A 19,095-nucleotide genomic window follows, 5' to 3' on the forward strand; every position below is an offset into this window, starting at 1 on the left:
CTTGCCTAGTGACATACAGCAGGTAAATGGCTGAGTCTAGGTTTGAACTCAGGTCTTCTTAACTCTAGTTTCAGTATTCTATCCCATTAGTTGTTCAGGCAAACAGATTATAGTCCAGAGCCTTGTAGAGTCACCCAGGGGTTTCTCCTTCACTATCATGTTCAGTTACAAACAAACAAAAGCAACCTCACAGCTAAGCATATCTACAGCTCCATGCTCATGCACATACCAAGTAACAGTCAGAATAACTTAATTTGAAACTTCCTTCAGATGTTTTCTCACTTAATCTCCCTTAGCCTCAGTTTCCTTATCTTTGATGGAAGTTCAGACTGGATGATTTCTGAGATCTCTTTCCATTTGATAACCATGTTCTATGATCCTGCCCTTGCCAGCATTCAGAATTAGTTGGTTACTACCCCCCACTCCTTGCAGTGGGAAGCCCAAACAGCTGTCAGTTACCCCATCCCCCAATGAAAAATGACCAAGCCAGATGGCCCTGAAGGGAGAGCCTGGACTGCCCAAACTGTGGAGGGGAGGGGAGAGCAGCTGCCTCCTTCTGGCAATGGTATGGGTTCCTCTCTGGGATTCAGGGACAGTCCCTGGGGCAAGTACCCAGCTGGAGTGAGGACAACACAAAGCATTTGGGATGCCCTGTCTGGCTCATGGGCCATTTACAGCCTGTCTTCCTCTCTCTTAGCTGAGGAATGATGGGAGAAACTGAAAAGGGATGGATGTTGGAGACAGGATTCCATTGATCTAAGAATAGCTGACCTGGGGAGGGCAAACTCAAGAGTGAACTGATACCCACCTATCACTCACAGAGAGAGCAGACTCCAAGACATATATGGTCATGCACTCACAGAGACACGCGGGCGCGCGCATACACACACACACTCACACACACAGAGATTAGCAATCACGTGAAGAAACCCATCGGGATGCAGAATTTCCTTGGCTACTCATCATATTTGCCACTTAAATAGTAATTAAAGTTTGCAAAGCTCTGTGGTAGTACAGCATTGTTTTACAGATAAGGAAACTGAGGTTTGAGAAGCCTTGCTCTAGGTCAAAGAACTTTGAAGTCAGGATTTGGAATCCAAGCCCCAGATCCATTCCCTACTGCCAGAAAGAACTGGACAAGTTAATTTTTTGTCCTCTCTATACCTCATTCCTTTCATCTATTAAATAGGTAAGTTTAAATAAATGAATTCCAAGATTTCTTCCAGCTCTAGAGTTATTGGTCTGTATCTCTTCCTGTCTCATCTGTAAAATTAAATGATTGGACATGTTGATCTCTAAAATCTCTTTGGATTATATCTTCTCAGATCTTTACCATCATACCACATTCCCTCCCTGCAGTAAATAGGGCTGGGCAGAAATCTTGAGAAGTTCTATATATAGTAACCCCAGCCCCCCTCATTTCATAGAGGAGTAAACTGAAGCCTGTGGAATGTTCCTGATTTATCCCAAATCACACAATCACACTTAGTGACAGAGCCTAGCCTCACACTCAGACCTGGGGGCAGAATTTTTTCTCTCTCTCTCAGTAGTATTTTATTTTCCCAACTACATGTAAAAATAGTTTTCAACATTCACTTTTTAAAATAAAAATAAAATTTGGGGGAGGGGCAGGGCAATTGGAGTGAAGTGACTTGCCCAAAGTCACACAACTAGTAAGTGTTAAATGTCTGAAGCCAAATTTGAACCCAAGTTCTGCTGACTCCAAGATGACGGTTCCATTTAGCTATCCTTCATCATTCATTTTTGTAAGTTTTTGAGTTCCAAATTTTTTTCTCTCTTCCTCTCTTACCTTCTTAAGACAGCAAGCAATCTTACAGAGGTTATGCATGTGCAATTACTTTAAATATATTTCTATATTAGTCATGTTGTAAAAGAAAATCAGAACAAAAGGGGAAAATCAAGAGAAAGAAAAAGTAAATAAAAAAGATGTCTGTGTGAAAATAATATGTTACAATCCACATTCAAGCTCCATAATTCTCTCTCTGGATGCGGATGGCATTTTTCATTGGAATTATTTTGGATCATCACACAATCTTGCTGTTACTGTATACAATGATCTCCTGGTTCTGCTCACTTCAATCAGCATCAGTTCATATAAATTTTTCCAGGCTTTTCTGAAATCTGCCTGCTCATCATTTCTCATAAAACAATAATATTCCATTACCTTCCTATACCATAATTTATTCAGCCATTCTCCAGATGATGGACATCCACTCAATTTCCAGTTCCTTGTACCACAAAACCAAGCATGATTTTTTTTCTCCAAATTTATTTTTCCTACCCCACTCAGCATAGTAAATGTTTGCTGGTTTTATTTATCAGGTTAATGGTTCCAGAGTTCCTAACTGAATTATGGGAAGCATCCTACTACCAGGCAGACACAGGGTGACTGTAAAAGGTTGCCAAAACTCAGAAGTGATGATGAGTTCTGGCCCACTGGAACCCTTTGTCAGCTTGCATAATGAAAAGACAGTTCCTCTCTGCAAGCCTCTCAAGGTGAGGGCAGAGTCTAGGATGTCTGAAATGTGTAGAAAAAGGAAAATGTGCTAGACAGAGTGGGTCAGTTACTTAGAAGACCTGATTTCAAACTTAAGCTTTATTATAAGACTAGTTTCATGATTTTATGGCCTTTTCTCAATTCTTTCATCCTTCTTGATTTCTTTGTAGCCTCCTACACCATTGGCCACCCTCTTCTGGACACTACTTTCCAGACTTCCATGATCCCCCCTTGCCTAGTTCTTCTTTAGTTCTTCTTCTTGCCTTGATTCTTGTCAGATTCTTGTCATATATTTAATCATCTTATATGAAAATTTATTTTTGAGAGGTAATGCTATTTTTGATATCCTAAGGGTATCCACAAGGGTATATCCTAAATGAAGTGAAATTTCAGCAAAAACTGAAAGTTTGCATACAATAAAAGCTTGAGCTCAACACCAGGTGCATGTAGCTTGCTGTTCCCAGGACTCATGGGACCCTGTCTAGAGGTGAAGGTAAAAATGGAAAGACTTTTTTCTATGAGAGACATTTGAGAAAAATTCCATTGCAGCTCATAAAAAGACTTGGACTAAGTGATATCTGTATCTGTATCTGAACTGAAGTAGAGTAAGCCTGAAGTTTACTAAGGAAGTTGTAGGTATTAAGCAGGAAGTGGACACGTTGGCATGTCCATACCCAGAGGTCATCTCTGTATCAACACTGATTAAGACCAGCTCCAGTTCACTCAAGATATTGGCAATATATTATAAACAGTCAAGTCCACAAGCATTTATTAAGCACCTACTATGTTCCAGACATTGTGTTAAGTCTGGGGATACCAAAAAAAAAAAAAAAAAAAAAAGGAGATGAGTCCCTGTTCTCAAGGAATTCACAGTTAAAAGGGAAGACTAGCAAGAATGGACTCAGTGTTTGAATATTTTGACCATTACACTTGTGCAAAATGTGTAAAGGAATATAGAAGCAGGTGGTGAGAGCAAATGGTCCCTGATTTCTCCAGTGCCAGAATAGAATCTTAGCAATTTCCACTGAGGACTAGCCAAGCCTAAAGAATGATATGAAGGAAGCAGCTGGGGGAAATGACCAAAGTATGTTCTCTACATAAGCTACCCAAGTGAGATTGTGGGAATGGACTAAGAAGCAATGCCTTAGAAGAATGAAAGAATCCACTTCGTGGCCTCCAGGCTTTTTCAAGAGAGGTCATACAAGCAATCAATAAACATGATTAAGTGCCTACTTACTAGGCACTGTGGTAAATCTGGGGATACAAAGAGGTAAAAGATAGCCTAGTCCTTAGAAGTTTATACACTAATGGAGGAAATAAGATGGCAACAAATATATACAAAGAAGCAGGATGGATAGGAAAGCCGTCCTTAGAAGTTTATACACTAATGGAGGAAATAAGATGGCAACAAATATATACAAAGAAGCAAGATGGATAAGGTCCTTAGAAGTTTATACACTAATGGAGGAAATAAGATGGCAACAAATATATACAAAGAAGCAGGATGGATAAGGTCCTTAGAAGTTTATACACTAATGGAGGAAATAAGATGGCAACAAATATATACAAAGAAGCAGGATGGATAGGAAAGCCCGGTCCTTAGAAGTTTATACACTAATGGAGGAAATAAGATAGCAACAAATATATATAAAGAAGCAGGATGGATAGGAAATATTTAACAGGGTCATTGAAGAATTCTCTAAGAGCTAGCTGACAACTACTCATCAATGGCTCATTTGCATCATCTAATTAAGTGACCCAAGATAAGATCCAGATATCTGCTGACCCCTTATAAATCCATCACTTCTCTTTCTGGAGGTGGGTAGCTTGTTTCATCAGGAATCCTCCAGTAAAGTGTAGTTGATTATTGTTTGGATCGGGATTCCTAAGCCATTCAAAGTTGATTATCTTTATAATAACATAATATAGCCAAAAGGTTTTATAAAAAGCTTTTATATTTGATATTTGATTGGTTGATTGATTGATTGATATTGTATTTGATAGTAAATCCATTTACTCTGTCTGTAATACTTTAGATAAGTCTTCTTTCTCTAGGCGTGCTCCAGCAGCTGCAAGGTAAACTGCTCACCCTCGTGTCCAGCCAGAGGCTCAACACTCGGAAAACTATAACTCCCGGCATGCCAAGGAATGCAGGTGTGGAGAACGATTTCACCCGCCTTCTCCCCGGGCCGCTTCCTCTTTGGGACCTTTTACACTCGATGATTGGTTCTAAGGACTGTCCGTCGGTGACGAAACTGGTCAGGATTGGCCCAGGAGTCCGGTCTATGGCGCGGAGACCTCGCTGGAGCCGGAGAGTCATTTAAAGGTCCCCGTGGGGTTCGGGGTCCGTCCTGTCCTAGGGTCCGGTCCGGCTTGTCGAGGGGCTGCTTTCGCCGCCAAGATGGTGAGGTTGGGGCTCGGGGGAGGGATAAAAGCGGGACACCCCTACTCCCGAAGGCGAGGAGGGGAGGAGGGAGACCTCCGGTTGATGATAATTATGATAATTAATATTAATAACCATCTGATAATCGCTGACATTTACATAACGCTTTAAACTGGCTGAGCGCTTCTCTCCACTAGCTCTCAACCACTCCATACGTAGGAGGGCGCTGTCGGGAGGAGGGTGATGATGATTAGTCCCATTTTACAGATGAGGAAACGCAAGTTCCGAGAGGTTAGAGGTATCTTCCTTGGGTCACACAGCAGCTGGCAAATCTCTGAACCCAAGTTTAGGAGAAGGGCTCCTCCGAGGCTCTCTGCACTAACCCCAAACTACCTCTCAGCTTCCCCCTTCCCCGCCTCCAGTTAGAGGGTCCCCACCAAGAGAGAGGCTGGACTTGGAGTCAGGAGGACTGGCTTCTAGCACGTAGGAGCTGAGTGACCCAAGAAAAGTAGTATCTCCCTGGAGTACCCACCTCAGGAGGTGGTTGTGAGGACCACGTGGGGTATTATTATTATTATTAATTTTGCCACCTAGGCCAGCGATTTTCAAACTCTGTTCTCAAGACTCTTTTTCACTCTTAAAAACTGAGGACCCCCCCAAGAGATTTTGTTTATGTATTTCATCTATTGATAATTACTTTATTAGGAGTTAAAACCACTTAATATTATAATGAAAAGTTTTTACCTTAGGGACCCTCTGAAAGGATTCTAGGTTAGAGACCAGGTGTCCCCCAGACCATAATCTAGGGAGCCAGCCTCAGAGTCCAGGAGAGCATTTTCAAGTTCTGCCTGGATGGTCTTGGTTGAGTGCTCCTGGAAAAGTCACCTAATCTCTCTTTATTCTTCGTGAATTCACAAATATCAATGACATTACAGATAAGGAAGGAAGAAAGGGAGGGAGGGAGGGAAGAAGGAAGGAAAGAAGGAATAGAAGGAGGAAGGAAGGAGGGATGGAAGAAGGAAGGAAGGAAAGAAGAAAGGAAGAAGAGAAAAGAGAGGGAGGAAGGAAAGAAGGAATAGAAGGAGGAAGGAAGGGAGGAAGGAAGGAAAGAAGAAGGAAGGGAGGAAGGAAGGAAAGAAGGAAGCAAGGAAGAAGAGAAAAGAGAGGGAGGAAGGAAAGAGAAAGGGAGGGAAGAAGGAAGGGAGGAAGGAAGGAAAGAAGAAGGAAGGGAGGGAGGAAGAGAAGGGAAAGAAGGAGGAAAGGAAGGGTTTTAGGCAAGAGGAAGGATTTATTAAAAATGAATAGAGGTTAGCTTTATAGAATGGAGAAAGGGTTTAGAGCAGATTTGGGGCCAGAAATTGAAGCAGTGTTCCTAGACCATGGTTGCCCAAAAGACCAGTACAAACTTCTTGTTTGTTAACTTTGGTTGAAAAAATATTATAAAATGGAATTGGAAACTCAATCACCCTGTTGCCTAGACTGAGCTGAACTTGGAGGTGAGAGGAAAGGAGTAAGGAGCCCTTTGACCAGGAGGCTGGAGATTCCTACGCCCCTTCCCGTGGCTTTTCCCAAAACTGGACTCCTGCTGGAGTCACAAGTCATCACACTCATATCTGTTGGGCTGCAGGTTTTCAAGACAAAAAGGCCAGGCCAGGAGGGAACAAGGTGGGATTCATCTGGCCCCCTGGCCCAGCTATACAGTCATCATGCCTCCTTTGTCTTCAGCTCATTGGGGTGCAATGGCTCAGGGTGGGGGTCTGGCCCTGTTCAAACATCTCACTTCTGGGGGTCCTGGCTCGTAGCCCAAAGGTAACTTCCTCCTCCTCCATCTTTTTACCATCGGGGGCCATCTCTAGCTCTGCTATGGCTGGGACTGTTTGTAGCTTGGGTTCTCTGAGGCCTTAATCTGGCCCAGGCTTCCCTAGGCCCAGAGCCTCTATTAATAGTCCACCCCAAGGCTCAAAGCAGGAGCAGCCAGGGCAGGTGGATCGGGTTTCTTGGGCGGTCAGTCCTGCAGCGTGGCTTTTGTTTCCCTACTAACATAGGGCTTCCCTCCCCAGGCGGTCATGGGCGTCCAGCTGGTTGTGAGTCTTCTCACAGCTAGCCTCATGCACAGAATGGCCCCGCATTTCTCCTTTGCCCGATGGCTGCTCTGCAATGGGAGGTGAGACCCCTGCTTCCTTTCCTCCTTCCTTCGCTTTCCCGAGGTCTCCCCCATATCTGACATTCCCTCCTGGCCGCTAAGGCTTCTGGACCCTGCCTCCCTCCCCGTTGGGTGCCCAGCCCTCCTGCTAGCCCTCCTTTGGGTTCTGAGCCTGTCTCTCCAAACCCTTCCGGATGTGGTGCCCGCTGCCCCATCCCAGTTCACTCCTCTCAGCGTCTCTCCATCCCCTGCCCATCTCTAGCCTGTTCCGCTACAAACACCCGACTGATGAGGAGCTTCGGGCTCTGGCGGGGAAACCGAAGCCAAAAAGCAAGAAGGAAAGGTGAGCGGCTTTTCTCTGCCACCCTGGCCCCAGTCAGCCTCCGGGTCAGCCGTCCAGGGGCCCCAGCCCCTCTCAGGGTTGTGGCCTGAGGAAGCAGCACACCTTGTGCTGGGAGGAGGGTCAGTAATCTGCGGGGGGCATCTGGGGGGCCTGACCCATCCTCCTCTCTGGCTCAGGAGGGCCAATGGCCTCAATGAGGAAAAGCCTCTGTCTGTGCCCCGAGACATCAACCTTCAGCTGGAGACGAGCCCCATCACAGCCATCGATGCACTTGGTACTCACAGCCTCACCTGCCCCCAACCCCTGAGTGTGGGAGGGGACTCCCCCTTTATGGATTCCCTTCTAACCTTTGAGGGAGGTGGACTCACTAAATGATGGGATGAATGCATGAGCATCTACTGAGTGCTCATTGTGTGCCCAAACTGCCGTGAGTGCTAGAGCTTATGTTCCAGATCTAAAGCAAGAAGGGGCCTCAGAGACCAAGGCCCAACCCCCTAATTTTTACAGTTGGTGAAATTGAGAGTCAGGGAGACCATTTAGTGCCTGATTGATAAGCAGGATTTGAACCCAGCTCCTGGGACTCTGGAGCCAGGGATCTCTGTATTGGACAGTGCTGCCCCCAGTGATCCCTCGAGTTTCTGCCAGCAACAGAGCCTGTTTTCCCCCCCTTCCTGTTCTTTCCACGGGGTTTGGGATGAATGGGAGGATGGGGAGCCTGGCTGGCCTGGACCCCTCGGCCAGCCATCAGACAGCCTCCCTCCTGACTCCTGCCCCAGTGCTGAGGTACTTTTCTGAGTATCAGTGGTTCGTGGACTTCGCGCTCTATGCCTGTGGCGTCTACCTCTTCACCGAGGCCTACTACTGCGTGGTGGACCCTGCCAAGGAGGCCAACATCGGGGTGCTCTGGTGTCTTCTCACTATCGTCTTCTCTGTGTATCCTACGGCCCGGGGAGGGGGCCTGTGTCCCCCGGCTTGGCCTGGGCAGGGGCAGAGAGGAAGCTGGGGAGGGAGCGTGGCAGGTAAAGCCAGAAGCACAGAACCTCGGAGCAGGGAGAGTGTCAGTAGAAGGGCCCTTAGAGCCCAGGATGTCAGAGCTGGGATGGCTCCTAGAACCTGGGATGTCAGAGCTGGGATGGCTCCTAGAACCTGGGATGTTCGAGCTGGGAGGGCCCTTAGAGCCCAGGAGGTTAGAACTGGGAGGGCCCTTAGAACCCAGGAGGTCAGAGCTGGGAGGGCCCTTAGAACCCAGGAGGTCAGAGCTGGGAGGGCCCTTAGAACCCAGGAGGTGAGGGCTGGGAGGGCCCTTAGAACCCAGGAGGTCAGAGCTGGGAGGGCCCTTAAAGCCCAGGATGGCAGAGCTGGGAGGGCATAAGCATCAGACACTTGTACCCAGGTTTCCTGAGTGTCACGTCCAGGCTTTTCCTTGGCTTCTTGAGGGGTGCACCGATATCTCACTGGGGACCAGGTAGAGTAAAGGAGGAGTCTCCCTCAGGTAGCTTCCCGATCCCTGTTCCTCCCCCATCTCCAGACCTGCTCCCTGTGTTCTCCCACCCCACTGCCCATCAAACAGCCTGAGTAAATCCTTAGCTGTTCCCCCCAGCAAGGTGTTCCTGACCGTGATGCGCCTGTACTTCTCCTCGGAGGAGGGGGGGGAGCGTTCCGTTTGCCTTGCCTTTGCCTTCATCTTCCTGCTTCTGGCCATGCTGGTGCTGGTGGTCCGGGAGGACATCCTGGAGTTTGGACTGGAGCCAGGTCCGTGGGGGCCGTGGGGCTGGGCCAGGGGCTTGGGGTTTGAGATGGACAGTTCCTGAATCTGAGGTGGAAGGACTTCCAAAGGCCTCAGGTGCCATCCGCGTCCCTGAGGAGGGGTCATCCTGCCATTGCTTGGAGCCCTCCACAGAGATCATTCACAGAGCAGCCTTTCCCCTTCAGGATGGCTACACTAGGAAGCTAACATGTCATGTTCCCCCCACGTGCCCCTGCTCCATTCTTCCTGCTTCTGGCCCCCGAACCTGAGAGAGCGCCTGCCCATCACTAAGGTGGCTCTCCCGCCAGAGGCTCCCGCTGCCTTTCCCTGGGCTTCGGTTGGGGTCCCGCGAGTCTGGGTTGGTGGGGAGATGCCCCACGATGGGCACGTGCGCCATGAAAGATTAAGAGGAAGCATTTTGTGTGTTAAGGCTGCAGAGCCAGGAAAGGCTTCAAAGAGAAGGTGGTCCCTGGGGGGAGCGTCAGAGGGTCAGAGAGGAAGGGCCTTTCAGGGATGCGGGACGTGGGGACCCTGCCCCGGCTCAGCCCGGTCCCTCCTGCTGGCAGTTGCCGATGTTAGCTCTTTCCCGTTCTGTGACAGGACTGGCCAGCATCACCCAAAAGCTAGAGCCCGTGCTGAAGAAACACGGCTGGGACTGGTGGTAAGTAGGTGAGCTGGGGGGGAGGCTGGGTTAGGGGAACCTCGCATGTTGGGATTTCCTGACACTTCCGGTCCCTTCCAGAAGGCTCAAGGAACAGGTGTTCTAGAATGCCAGAGCTGGGAGGGGCTGGTTTAATTCAGTAAGCATTCACTGGGAGCTAGATGGAACAGTGGATAGAGAACCAGTCCTAAAGTCAGGAGGACCTGAGTTCAAATCTGGCCTCAGACACATCACACTTCCTGTCTGTGTGACCCTGAGCAAGTCACCCCCAATTGCCCCAGGGGGGAAAAAAGTATTCATTAATGAGTGAAGGAAAAATTATTTGTTAGGTTAAGTTCCGGGGATGTAAATAGAAAAATAAACTGAACAGTGCTAGGATCTGGAAGGGAAGGTGAAAGGTCCAGTGGACTTGAAAGAATAGAAAAGTAGACACAGTGCCAGGCTCAGCGGATCCCTCAGACACAGCCGATTCTAATAGACTGGGTTACATGTTAAATGCTTAGCACACAGTAAGCACTTAAAAAAGACCAACCTCACTGAATTCAAGAGGTGTGAACACAGAGCTTTGTGAGGTCTGATGGGGAACCTTGCTTCCAACTGGGGAAGATCAAGGAAGGCCTCCTGGAGGTGGCATTTAGGACATGGTTTGGAATTCTGTAAGTGAAGAATGGAGGGGGGAGGGCTTCCCTAGCATAGGAAACAGTATGGGTCAAGGAATGGAGGTGGGAGGTTTTGGGAGCAGAGAGAGTTTGCAGTGTGGCCGGGGAAGTAAAATGAGGCAAGACTAGAAAGTACCAGGAGTACCAGGCCTTGAATGCTAGGCAGAGGAGTATGAAATTGTTTCTAGGGAGTCAGGATCCTCTGAAGATAATTTAAGCAGAGGAACAGCATGATTGGATCTGGGCCTGAGAATGGCTGGGAGGGGGAGGGGGCTCAGGACAGACCCTGGGGCGGCTCTCCCTCGGAGTCATGGAGAAGACAAGGAGCAGCTCAGGTTGGTGGCAAGGGAGAGACTGAAGAGGCACAAGAGAGAGGGGATGATGGCCGGGGCAAGGCCTTGGAGGGTGCAGGGTCAAGAGCACAGGTAGAGGGATTGAATGCAAGCCTAGGGATGTCTTCTGTGGCCAGGGGGAAGGAGGAGAGAGAAGTAATATTGAGAAACTTGAAGGAATGGGATAGAAGGAGGGCCCTTAGAACCCAGGAGGTCAGAGCTGGGAGGGCCCTTAGAACCCAGGAGGTCAGAGCTAGGAGGGCCCTTAGAACTCAGGAGATCAGGGCTGGGAGGGCCCTTAGAACCCAGGAGGTCAGAGCTGGGAGGGCCCTTAGAACTCAGGAGGTCAGAGCTGGGAGGGCCCTTAGAACCCAGGAGGTCAGAGCTGGGAGGGCCCTTAGAACCCGGGAGGTCAGGGCTGGGAGGACCCTTAGAACAGGATGTCAGAGCTGAAACAGCTCTTATCCCATAAAATGTGGAAGCTAAAAGGGAGCTAGGGAATCACCTCGCCCTCCCTCCTTGTACTTGAGGCTGGGGGTGTGGAGTGGCTTGCACAGCCGCAGTCCGCGGCTGGCAGGGCTCAGGCTCGGGGCTCTTTCCCCTCCCCGTGTCCTTTGCCCACTGCGCGCTGTATTCTTCCTGCAGGATCCCCCTGACCAAGCTGACCTTCCGCCTGGCCCTGGTCGCCGTGTGCTCTGTCCTGGGGGCCTGCCTCACGTTCCCCGGCCTGCGCCTGGCTCAGACCCACCTGGACGCGCTGCACCTGGCAGCCGATCGACCCCTGCTCCAGTTATGTGGCTTGGGGGAGGATGGGGCTTGGCGGGGTCTAGGGGCGCATGGGAAGAGCGGCCCCAGGAGGGCAGGTCCCCCAACGCTTTGGGGGCTAGGGAGGTTCCCCCCTGCTTACCTTTCCTGCCTCTCCCTGGAACTGCAGGCTCGCGCTCCATACGAGTTTCCTGGCTCCAGTGCTGATTTTGTGTCTGTGGATCAAACCCATTGCCCGGGACTTCCTCCTGCAAGCCCCCGTGGGAAAGACGGCCCCCGTCCAGCTGTGTGTATCCCGGGCCGGGGACCACGGGAGGGCGGAGGGCTGGCAGGGTCTCCTCAGGGACTTCGGGGCACAACCACAGTGCGCTCTGGTGCCAGAGCCCCCGGGGCCGCCGCCCGGTGCTTGGGTGACTTTGTGTCACTTTTATTCTCTAGGTTTGGGTCTCCCGTCCGGTTCTGTGTAACGGGGCCGAGCCTCTCCTGAGGGGAGCAGACGCTGGGGGCTTTGCCCTCGTCAGGGTGGGCCGGGCTGGGGACCTCCGGCTGGAGCCCAGGTGGCCGGGCTGGCTCTGGGCCCCCTGACCCCTCCTTCTCCCCGCTCTTGCAGACTGTCCGACTCTGCCTTTGACTCGGTGCGCCTGTGGCTGGTGCTGGCCCTGTGCCTGCTGCGCCTGGCCGTGACCAGGCCCCACCTGCAGGCCTACCTGTGCCTGGCGCAGCGCTGGGTAGAACAGATGAGGAAGGAGGCCGGGCGCATCGGTGCCCTGGAGATCCAGCGCAGGGTAGGGGGGCCCTGGGGCGGCCGCGTGGGGCGTCCGAATGCAGGCCCGGTCCGGGAGAGAGCTGGGGGACAGGCCCGCTGAGTGCAGGCCCTTCCAGCCGTGTTACAGCCTGTCTATCGAGTGTGATTTACAGTAACTGGCATTTATTCGGGTAGTTCGGGGTCTCAGGGATGTAGAAAGCTGGACTCAACACCAGGAAGATCTGAGTTCACAAGCTGTCTCAGTAGCTGTGTGATCCTGGACAAGTTACTTAACCCCTGTCTGCCTCAGTTTCTCCATCTGTAAAGTTGGAGCAATCCCAGGGAAACAAACGATGGAATAATTGTTCAGAACTTTGGAGACTCGGTTGCTTTAATGTAGCGTCGGAAAGCTTGCCACGACCTCGTCTGATGCTCCCGAGAGCCCCGCGACGGAGGTTTTGATCATCGTCAGCCCCTTAGTGCGCTGGAGTCCCTTAGATGGGCTTCGTCTGAGGCAGGATTGGAACTCAGCTCTTCTCTGGCCCCAAGTCCAGCTCTCTGTCGGCATGGGAAGGATTCCCTTGGCGTGGTTGAGAATGGGAAATGTTGAGCAAATGATTCACATGCGAGTCCCCGGGGGGTTCGGGGGAGGATTTGGGTTTGGCCCAGGTTGGATCTGGGTGGTGATGGAGAGCTTCTTGGGGAAGGTGGGAGTAGAATCGGGGAGAATGAAGGGGAGACGTGGGTGTTCTTGGTATGGAGTGAAGCAATTCTGCCTGCTGGGCAGAGGGTGTGTGACAGGGCGGGGGGTCCGGGCTTTCACAGCCATTGCAGGGTGTTAAAGGGCCAGCTGAGGGATGCAGACTTTCTCCTTGGAGTCCAGGGGAGCCCTAGCAGATGTGTGAGCAGGGGAGAGGAATCTGGGAACAGAGGAGTTTGGGAAAATGCCCCTGGGAGCGTGGGCAAGAGTGTGGAAGTGGGGAGGCTGTTTAGGATCCAGCAGTAGTCCTGGTGAGAGACCAAGGCTGGAGTTGGGTCTTGGGGTTCATGGAGATGGAAAAGATTTGGCAAGGACATAGTGGGGTGCAGTGATAGCTATCACTTCCATATCATTTCAAGCTCCCTTACTTTCTTCTAGTCGGCCCTTTCATCCTTCAGTCATATTTGTTTTCTGCTCTGGAATCCCTCAACTCCTTGCTCCATCACCTCTTGCCAAATCTGGGTTCTGGGTTCCTCCCGCCATCTGCCTCCTCCTCTCCTCACGGGCTCTGAGCAGAACTGGAGAACGTGGCAGAACTTGCTGACTGGCGATCATCTGTGTTCCCCAACTCCCGCCGGGCCCCGCTGCAGCTGACAGTCCTTTGGCTGCTCCTGATTGATCCTCATCTCACTGCTCCAAAACTTCTCTCCCACCTCCTCCTGCCCTCTCACCTCGAGACCCGGTCTCTGAGAAGATTCAGGCTAGAGCTTACTTTTCTCCCAGTCTTTTCACCACAAAGCCACCAGCTCCTGTTCTTGTCTCCTTTCCCTCACACTATCAGAGAAATTACCCTTCCCCTCATCCAGGCCGCCCCCCACTTCTGATCTCATTCCCTCCTGTCTTTCTTAGGTTACGTTCCCCTACCCCAACCCTTTTTAAATATGCCTAAATCACGCCCCTAATGGCCTTTGCCACTTGGGCCATCCTGGAGCTGTTGTCCTGTATCTCTTCCCTTTGTCAACTGTTTAGTCTTGCTTTCTAGGGGAAAAAAGTCCCATTTGCCGTTTTTACTTATTCCCACTTATTTTGTCCGGTCTGTTTTTGTCTATATCTTATTCAATATCCCTTCTTTATCATTCACCTAAAATAGCTCTCTCCAAAGTTACAAATGATCTAGCGATTTACTTTTCTCCTTTCCTTCCTTCCTCCTTCCCTCCCTCCTTTTATCTTTCTCAGGCAGCCTGGTGGCTCTCTCCTCCCGGGAGCTCTTCACATTGGCCTAGACTTAGCACGGATAATTTAGCAGCTCAGAACTCCTGAGTCCAGTTGACCCCTCAGCCTTCGCCTCCTCCAGAAACAATGGGCGGGTGCCACCACGAGGAACCCAACTGTGCCTTCATTGCCAAATCTTGTTTTCTTTTCTCAGCCCTCCTGCTGCTCCACTGTCTGCTGCAGCTGGGTGGTCGAGCGCCCCACCCCCGGAGTCTCTCTGGTCTCTGGTTTTTCCCATTGTCCTTTCCTGATCCCCTCCTAGCTGCTGAGCCCCTCCTCATTCTCTTTGCTGCCTCTTCAGGCCTCCCAGCCCCCCAGATTTTATCCCCGGCCCCTCCTTTTCCCTCCGTTATCTCCCCAGCTCCTGTGGGGTTAGCCTGTAGATAACTCGCAGCCTCAGTCTCTGCTCACCTACGATTTTGCGTCTCCAGTGGCCTCCTGGATGTCCCCGAGGACTCCCAAGCTCCCCTCTTTGCCGGCTCCCTTCCTTCCAGCCCAAGTGGTCACCAGCCCGCCACCTCTCCGCTGCCCTGACTCCTCACTCTCTGGAGTCGATCCGTATCTGCTGCTCTCCCACCCCTCCTATCCACCGGAGTCCAGACCCTCCCCACCTCTCACCCGATGATTGCAGCAGCTTCCTACTCGATCTTCTGCCTCGCCTCTCTTCCCATTCCCTGCTTCTGCCAAAGGAACTCCTCTGAAGGGCAGATCTGCCCAAACACTCTAAGCGACTTCCTCTTGTCCCTAGGACCAAACGTCAGCCGCCTTGTTTAGCTTCGAAAGGCCTTCATCGCGGGGCCCGGTTTCTGGGTGTTGCTTCCCTTCCTGCCTTAGTGACCCAACCAGACGCGACTCCTCTCTGCTCCTCCCCCACAACGGCCTCTCCCACCTCCGCAGGGTGGGCCCCCGAGCTGGAAGACCCGAGTCTTCACTGTCTCCCCAATGCCTTTCTTGTCCCCTTCTCCTGCCCACCCCAAGCTCTCTTGCATTGAACCACTTTAGATTTTGTTCTAGAAACATTTATGCAGATACTGGGCGTCTCCCCCATTAGAAGGTCAGCTCCTTTGGGGGAAGCTAGTTCATTTTACTCCATTTACCCCGGTCTCCAGCTTATAGAGTAGACTCTGTACAAACCTGTACCAGGGATCTTCCTGTGTGCCTTTTGATTCTATTCCCTTGTGGGGAATCCCCTAAATGTTTGATTTCCCTGGGAAAAAGGACCTTCTCCACTTTGTAGCAGAGGAAACTGAAGTGGACTGGCTTGAAAGGGCATTCTTGGTCACATACCCATCAATCCGTTGATCGGGCCTCCACACCTACTGTGCGCCAGGTCTGGGGGAGGGGCTGGCAATGCAGACTCAAAATTTAAACCCCTGTCTTCTGGGAGCCTACATGCCCTTCTATTAGGGGAGACATACATGTGTGTGTGACTACATATAAACACACACACATGTGTATATGTTAGATTCCATTCCATCAAGGGAGCTTTCTTACACACGTGTGCATACATACGTGTACATGCAATGCACATGCATGTTGGTTAGACTTCTTTTTATTAGGGGAGCCTCCATAGATCTATGTGTACATGCACACACATTTATATACATACATTCATGCTTACACATGCTTATTAGCTTCTGTTCCATTAGGAAAGTATACATATATTTCCAAAGATACACACATAAACATATAGGAATTAGATTCCATCAGGGAACCTAGATACATATATGTATATACATGATGTGCATGAACGTGCAACGTACATATACATGATGTGCATGAACGTGCAACGTACATATACATGATGTGCATGAACATGCAATGTACATACACGTGCATATACATATATGTGATACATTCTGGGCCTGTATAAGGATATAGTACAAGTATATACTTATATAGGCTCCCCTAATGGAATATGGAGTAGATTATACACACATACATACATGTATACACCTGTATAATACATATATGTTTATATATGTTGATGTGATATACATCAAGTAGTTACATGTACATATTTATAAATATACATGCTAACACACATATCACAAAGTAATTAGCACTGGGGAGATCAGGATCCTCCTACAAAGAAGGATTTCAAGCGAGCTTGGAAAGCAGTGAGTGTTTCTCAGCGGAGGGGAGAGCGTGCACTCCAGGCCCAGGGGATGGACAGATGGGAGGAGATGTAGGAAAAAGGCCCGCCGGGAAGGGTAGGGAGGCTGGAGGGCTGGATCCAGACTGTGAAGAGCCTGAGGAATTAGAATTTGGCCTTCAAGGTAATAGGGAGAAGCCCACTCTGACTTGTACTTTGGGAGCTCTGGGGAGGAGGGCTGAGCTGGGAAGGGATGTGAGTAGGGAGGCCGTTTAGTGAGGGTGGGATTCCAATCCAGGACTTGGGAGTCTGGTTCATTTCCCCATTTTGGGGACCTTGAGGCAGCATTGTGTGTAGCATAGAGAAAGCTGTATTTGGAATCAGAAACTTGGGTTCAAACCCTGGCTCCATCACTGAGTGGCTTTGGGACCTTGAACAAGTCATGGATGTCCAAACCTTAGTTTTTCCATCTGTCAAATGGGGATGTGGTCCAGAAATGTCCTCCTTACTTCAGGGGGCTGCCGTGCTTTGTCAGACTGAAAAGTAGGAGCCATGATCTCCGAGGCTTTCCTCTCGCCCCTCTGCCTGTGGGGGGCCCCCCTGGAAGTCTGGCCAGCAGCAGTCTGGGACCAGCGGCTCCGCCCTGACCCTTGCCTCCCCCTCCCCCCAGATCACCCGGATTTACTGCTACGTCTCGGTGGTGAGCCTGCAGTACCTGGCCCCCATCATCCTCACGCTGCACCTCACGCTGTTGCTGAAGACTCTAGGTAAGGCTGGGGCTGCCTGGGGGCCGGAGCGGACCGGCCCCGGCTCCGTGCCCTCACCGCCCACTACCTGTCTCCACAGGTGGCTACTCCTGGGGCCTGGGGCCCTCCAGCCGCCCCCCCAGGCCGGCCCCTGCGCCGGCCCCGGCCGCCCCCGCCGGAGACGACGAGGTGCAAGCCACGGTCTCCCAGATCCTGGGTGCCCTGAGTGGGCTCTTCTGCCCCGCCTTCTGTCGGGGCCTCCTGGCCTTCCTCACCTGGTGGGCGGCCGCCTGCCAGCTGCTCACCAGCCTCTTCGGCCTCTACTTCCACCAGCGCCTGGCGTCTTCCTAGGCTCCCTCGGGGAGGGCTGGGCTCCTGTGCCTGTCCAGCCTTCCTCGCCAGGTCTGCCGGCCCTGCCCCTTGGCCCGGTGTGCGCCAGGGCCCACAGGGAGCCTCGGCCTTTCGGCGCCGAGCGGGGCTGAGGGGGAGGGCGGCCGCTGCCTCTGCTCAGGACTCCTCCCCTGCGCGGCCACCAGTTTCACCCACAGTGCCTGAGACCACGGCCCCCGGAGCTCTGCCCTGGCTCGGACCCCGCCTCTCCTCCCTCCTTTGACCTCTGCTGACTCCTGGGAGCTGGGCTGGTCTCTTGGATCTTTGACCAGGGTGGTGAGAAAAGGGGTCATGATGAATTCGCCTTTCCAGGAGAGGGACCGTTAGAATCGGGGTTAGAGCTGGGGGTGGCGGGAAACCCCATTTCTGACTCAGAAAGGAGGGAAGGAGGGAAAGACTGACCGACAGACAGAAGAGTCTCCTTGGCCCATGGAGGGTTGCCGAAGTGTTCTCCTTCCTCGGCTGAATTTGCTCCTTATTTTAATTCAGGGGTTTGCAACCTTTTATTGTATCCCAGACCCATTTGGCATTCTGGTGAAATCTATGCACCCCTTTCTCAGAATAAAATTTTTAAATGCATAAAATAAAATATATAAGATTACAAAGGAAATCAATTATATTGAAATACAGTTATCAGAATTTTTTTTTAATTCACGAACCTTTGGTTATGGGCCCATTTAATTCAAGAAAGGAGGATAAAGGTTACTGTGTAGAAGGCTGTCAAGGCCATCATTGCTTGGGTCAGGAGGGTCTGCTCTGCCTCTGGGAGTGCAGTGAGTCTGAGGCTTATTGCAATAATATTATTTATATATTATATATTATAATTTATATATCTAATAATAAGTAGGCTTATTGTTGTCCTTTTACAGCAATTCTCTCCCTTCCTGTAGCCTGCTCACCTCTCCTGGTTCCTCCAACTTAGGCCATCTGGAACTTAAGATTTAAGAGCTGGAAGATGGGGTTTAAAGGAGAGGTTTGGGGGCTGATTCTTCTGAGGCAAGAAGGTCCTTCACCCCTTTGGCCTGGTTCAAGCCTCGTAGGGCTGAATCCCATCCATCATGACTTTTGAGTGGATAGGGTCAGAAGGGCTGGAAGGGGCGGGGGCGAGGTTATCCTGACCTCCCCCCTATCACCTCTGCAGGTCCCCCTTTCTGTGCCTCTCTTTGGGGATACTTTGGTTTGATCCACCCATGAACCTGCTTGGCACCTGCCACCTCGGGCTAGGGATCCCCTCCTTAGCCCTCACTGCCCCTGAGAGCTCTGCACTCTCACCTACAGCTCTGCAACCTCAGGGGTCTTCCACCACCAACGGACCACTCTAGTGGGCAGGCCATCTTTTGTTGGTGGCGCCCCTGGAGCAGGAGGAAAGATTTGCTCCCCACTTGTCCCTAAACCCAGAGTACCCTGTGCTCTCATGGCCTGGCTGCCATGGATCTGTGGGACTGGAAGAAACTGTGGGATCATCTAGTAACCCATTTTACAGAGCAGGAAACAGGCCCACAGAGCTTAAAGATCACACAGGTACCAAAGGAAAGGGCCTTTGGACTCCCCAAGGAGGAAGGGCTAAACGACTCGGAGTCCAGCATCATCAGTGCC

The 19,095-nt window shown here is 51.0% G+C and overlaps 1 protein-coding gene across 1 annotated transcript; it reads left to right on the forward strand.

Annotated features, from left to right (window-relative positions):
* Positions 1-4,772: 4,772 nt before the first annotated feature.
* Positions 4,773-18,124, forward strand: TMEM161A (transmembrane protein 161A). Its single transcript, XM_051972307.1, has 12 exons — positions 4,773-4,922; positions 6,962-7,065; positions 7,307-7,387; positions 7,564-7,661; positions 8,164-8,320; positions 8,988-9,139; positions 9,735-9,795; positions 11,432-11,575; positions 11,721-11,837; positions 12,162-12,336; positions 17,034-17,130; positions 17,210-18,124. Exons 1-12 carry the CDS (start codon positions 4,920-4,922, stop codon positions 17,458-17,460), a joined length of 1,440 nt encoding a protein of 479 aa, XP_051828267.1. The 5' UTR covers positions 4,773-4,919; the 3' UTR covers positions 17,461-18,124.
* Positions 18,125-19,095: the final 971 nt, after the last annotated feature.

The sequence above is a fragment of the Antechinus flavipes genome, chromosome 1, assembly GCF_016432865.1.
Source record: "Antechinus flavipes isolate AdamAnt ecotype Samford, QLD, Australia chromosome 1, AdamAnt_v2, whole genome shotgun sequence".
Classification (NCBI taxonomy): domain Eukaryota; kingdom Metazoa; phylum Chordata; class Mammalia; order Dasyuromorphia; family Dasyuridae; genus Antechinus; species Antechinus flavipes.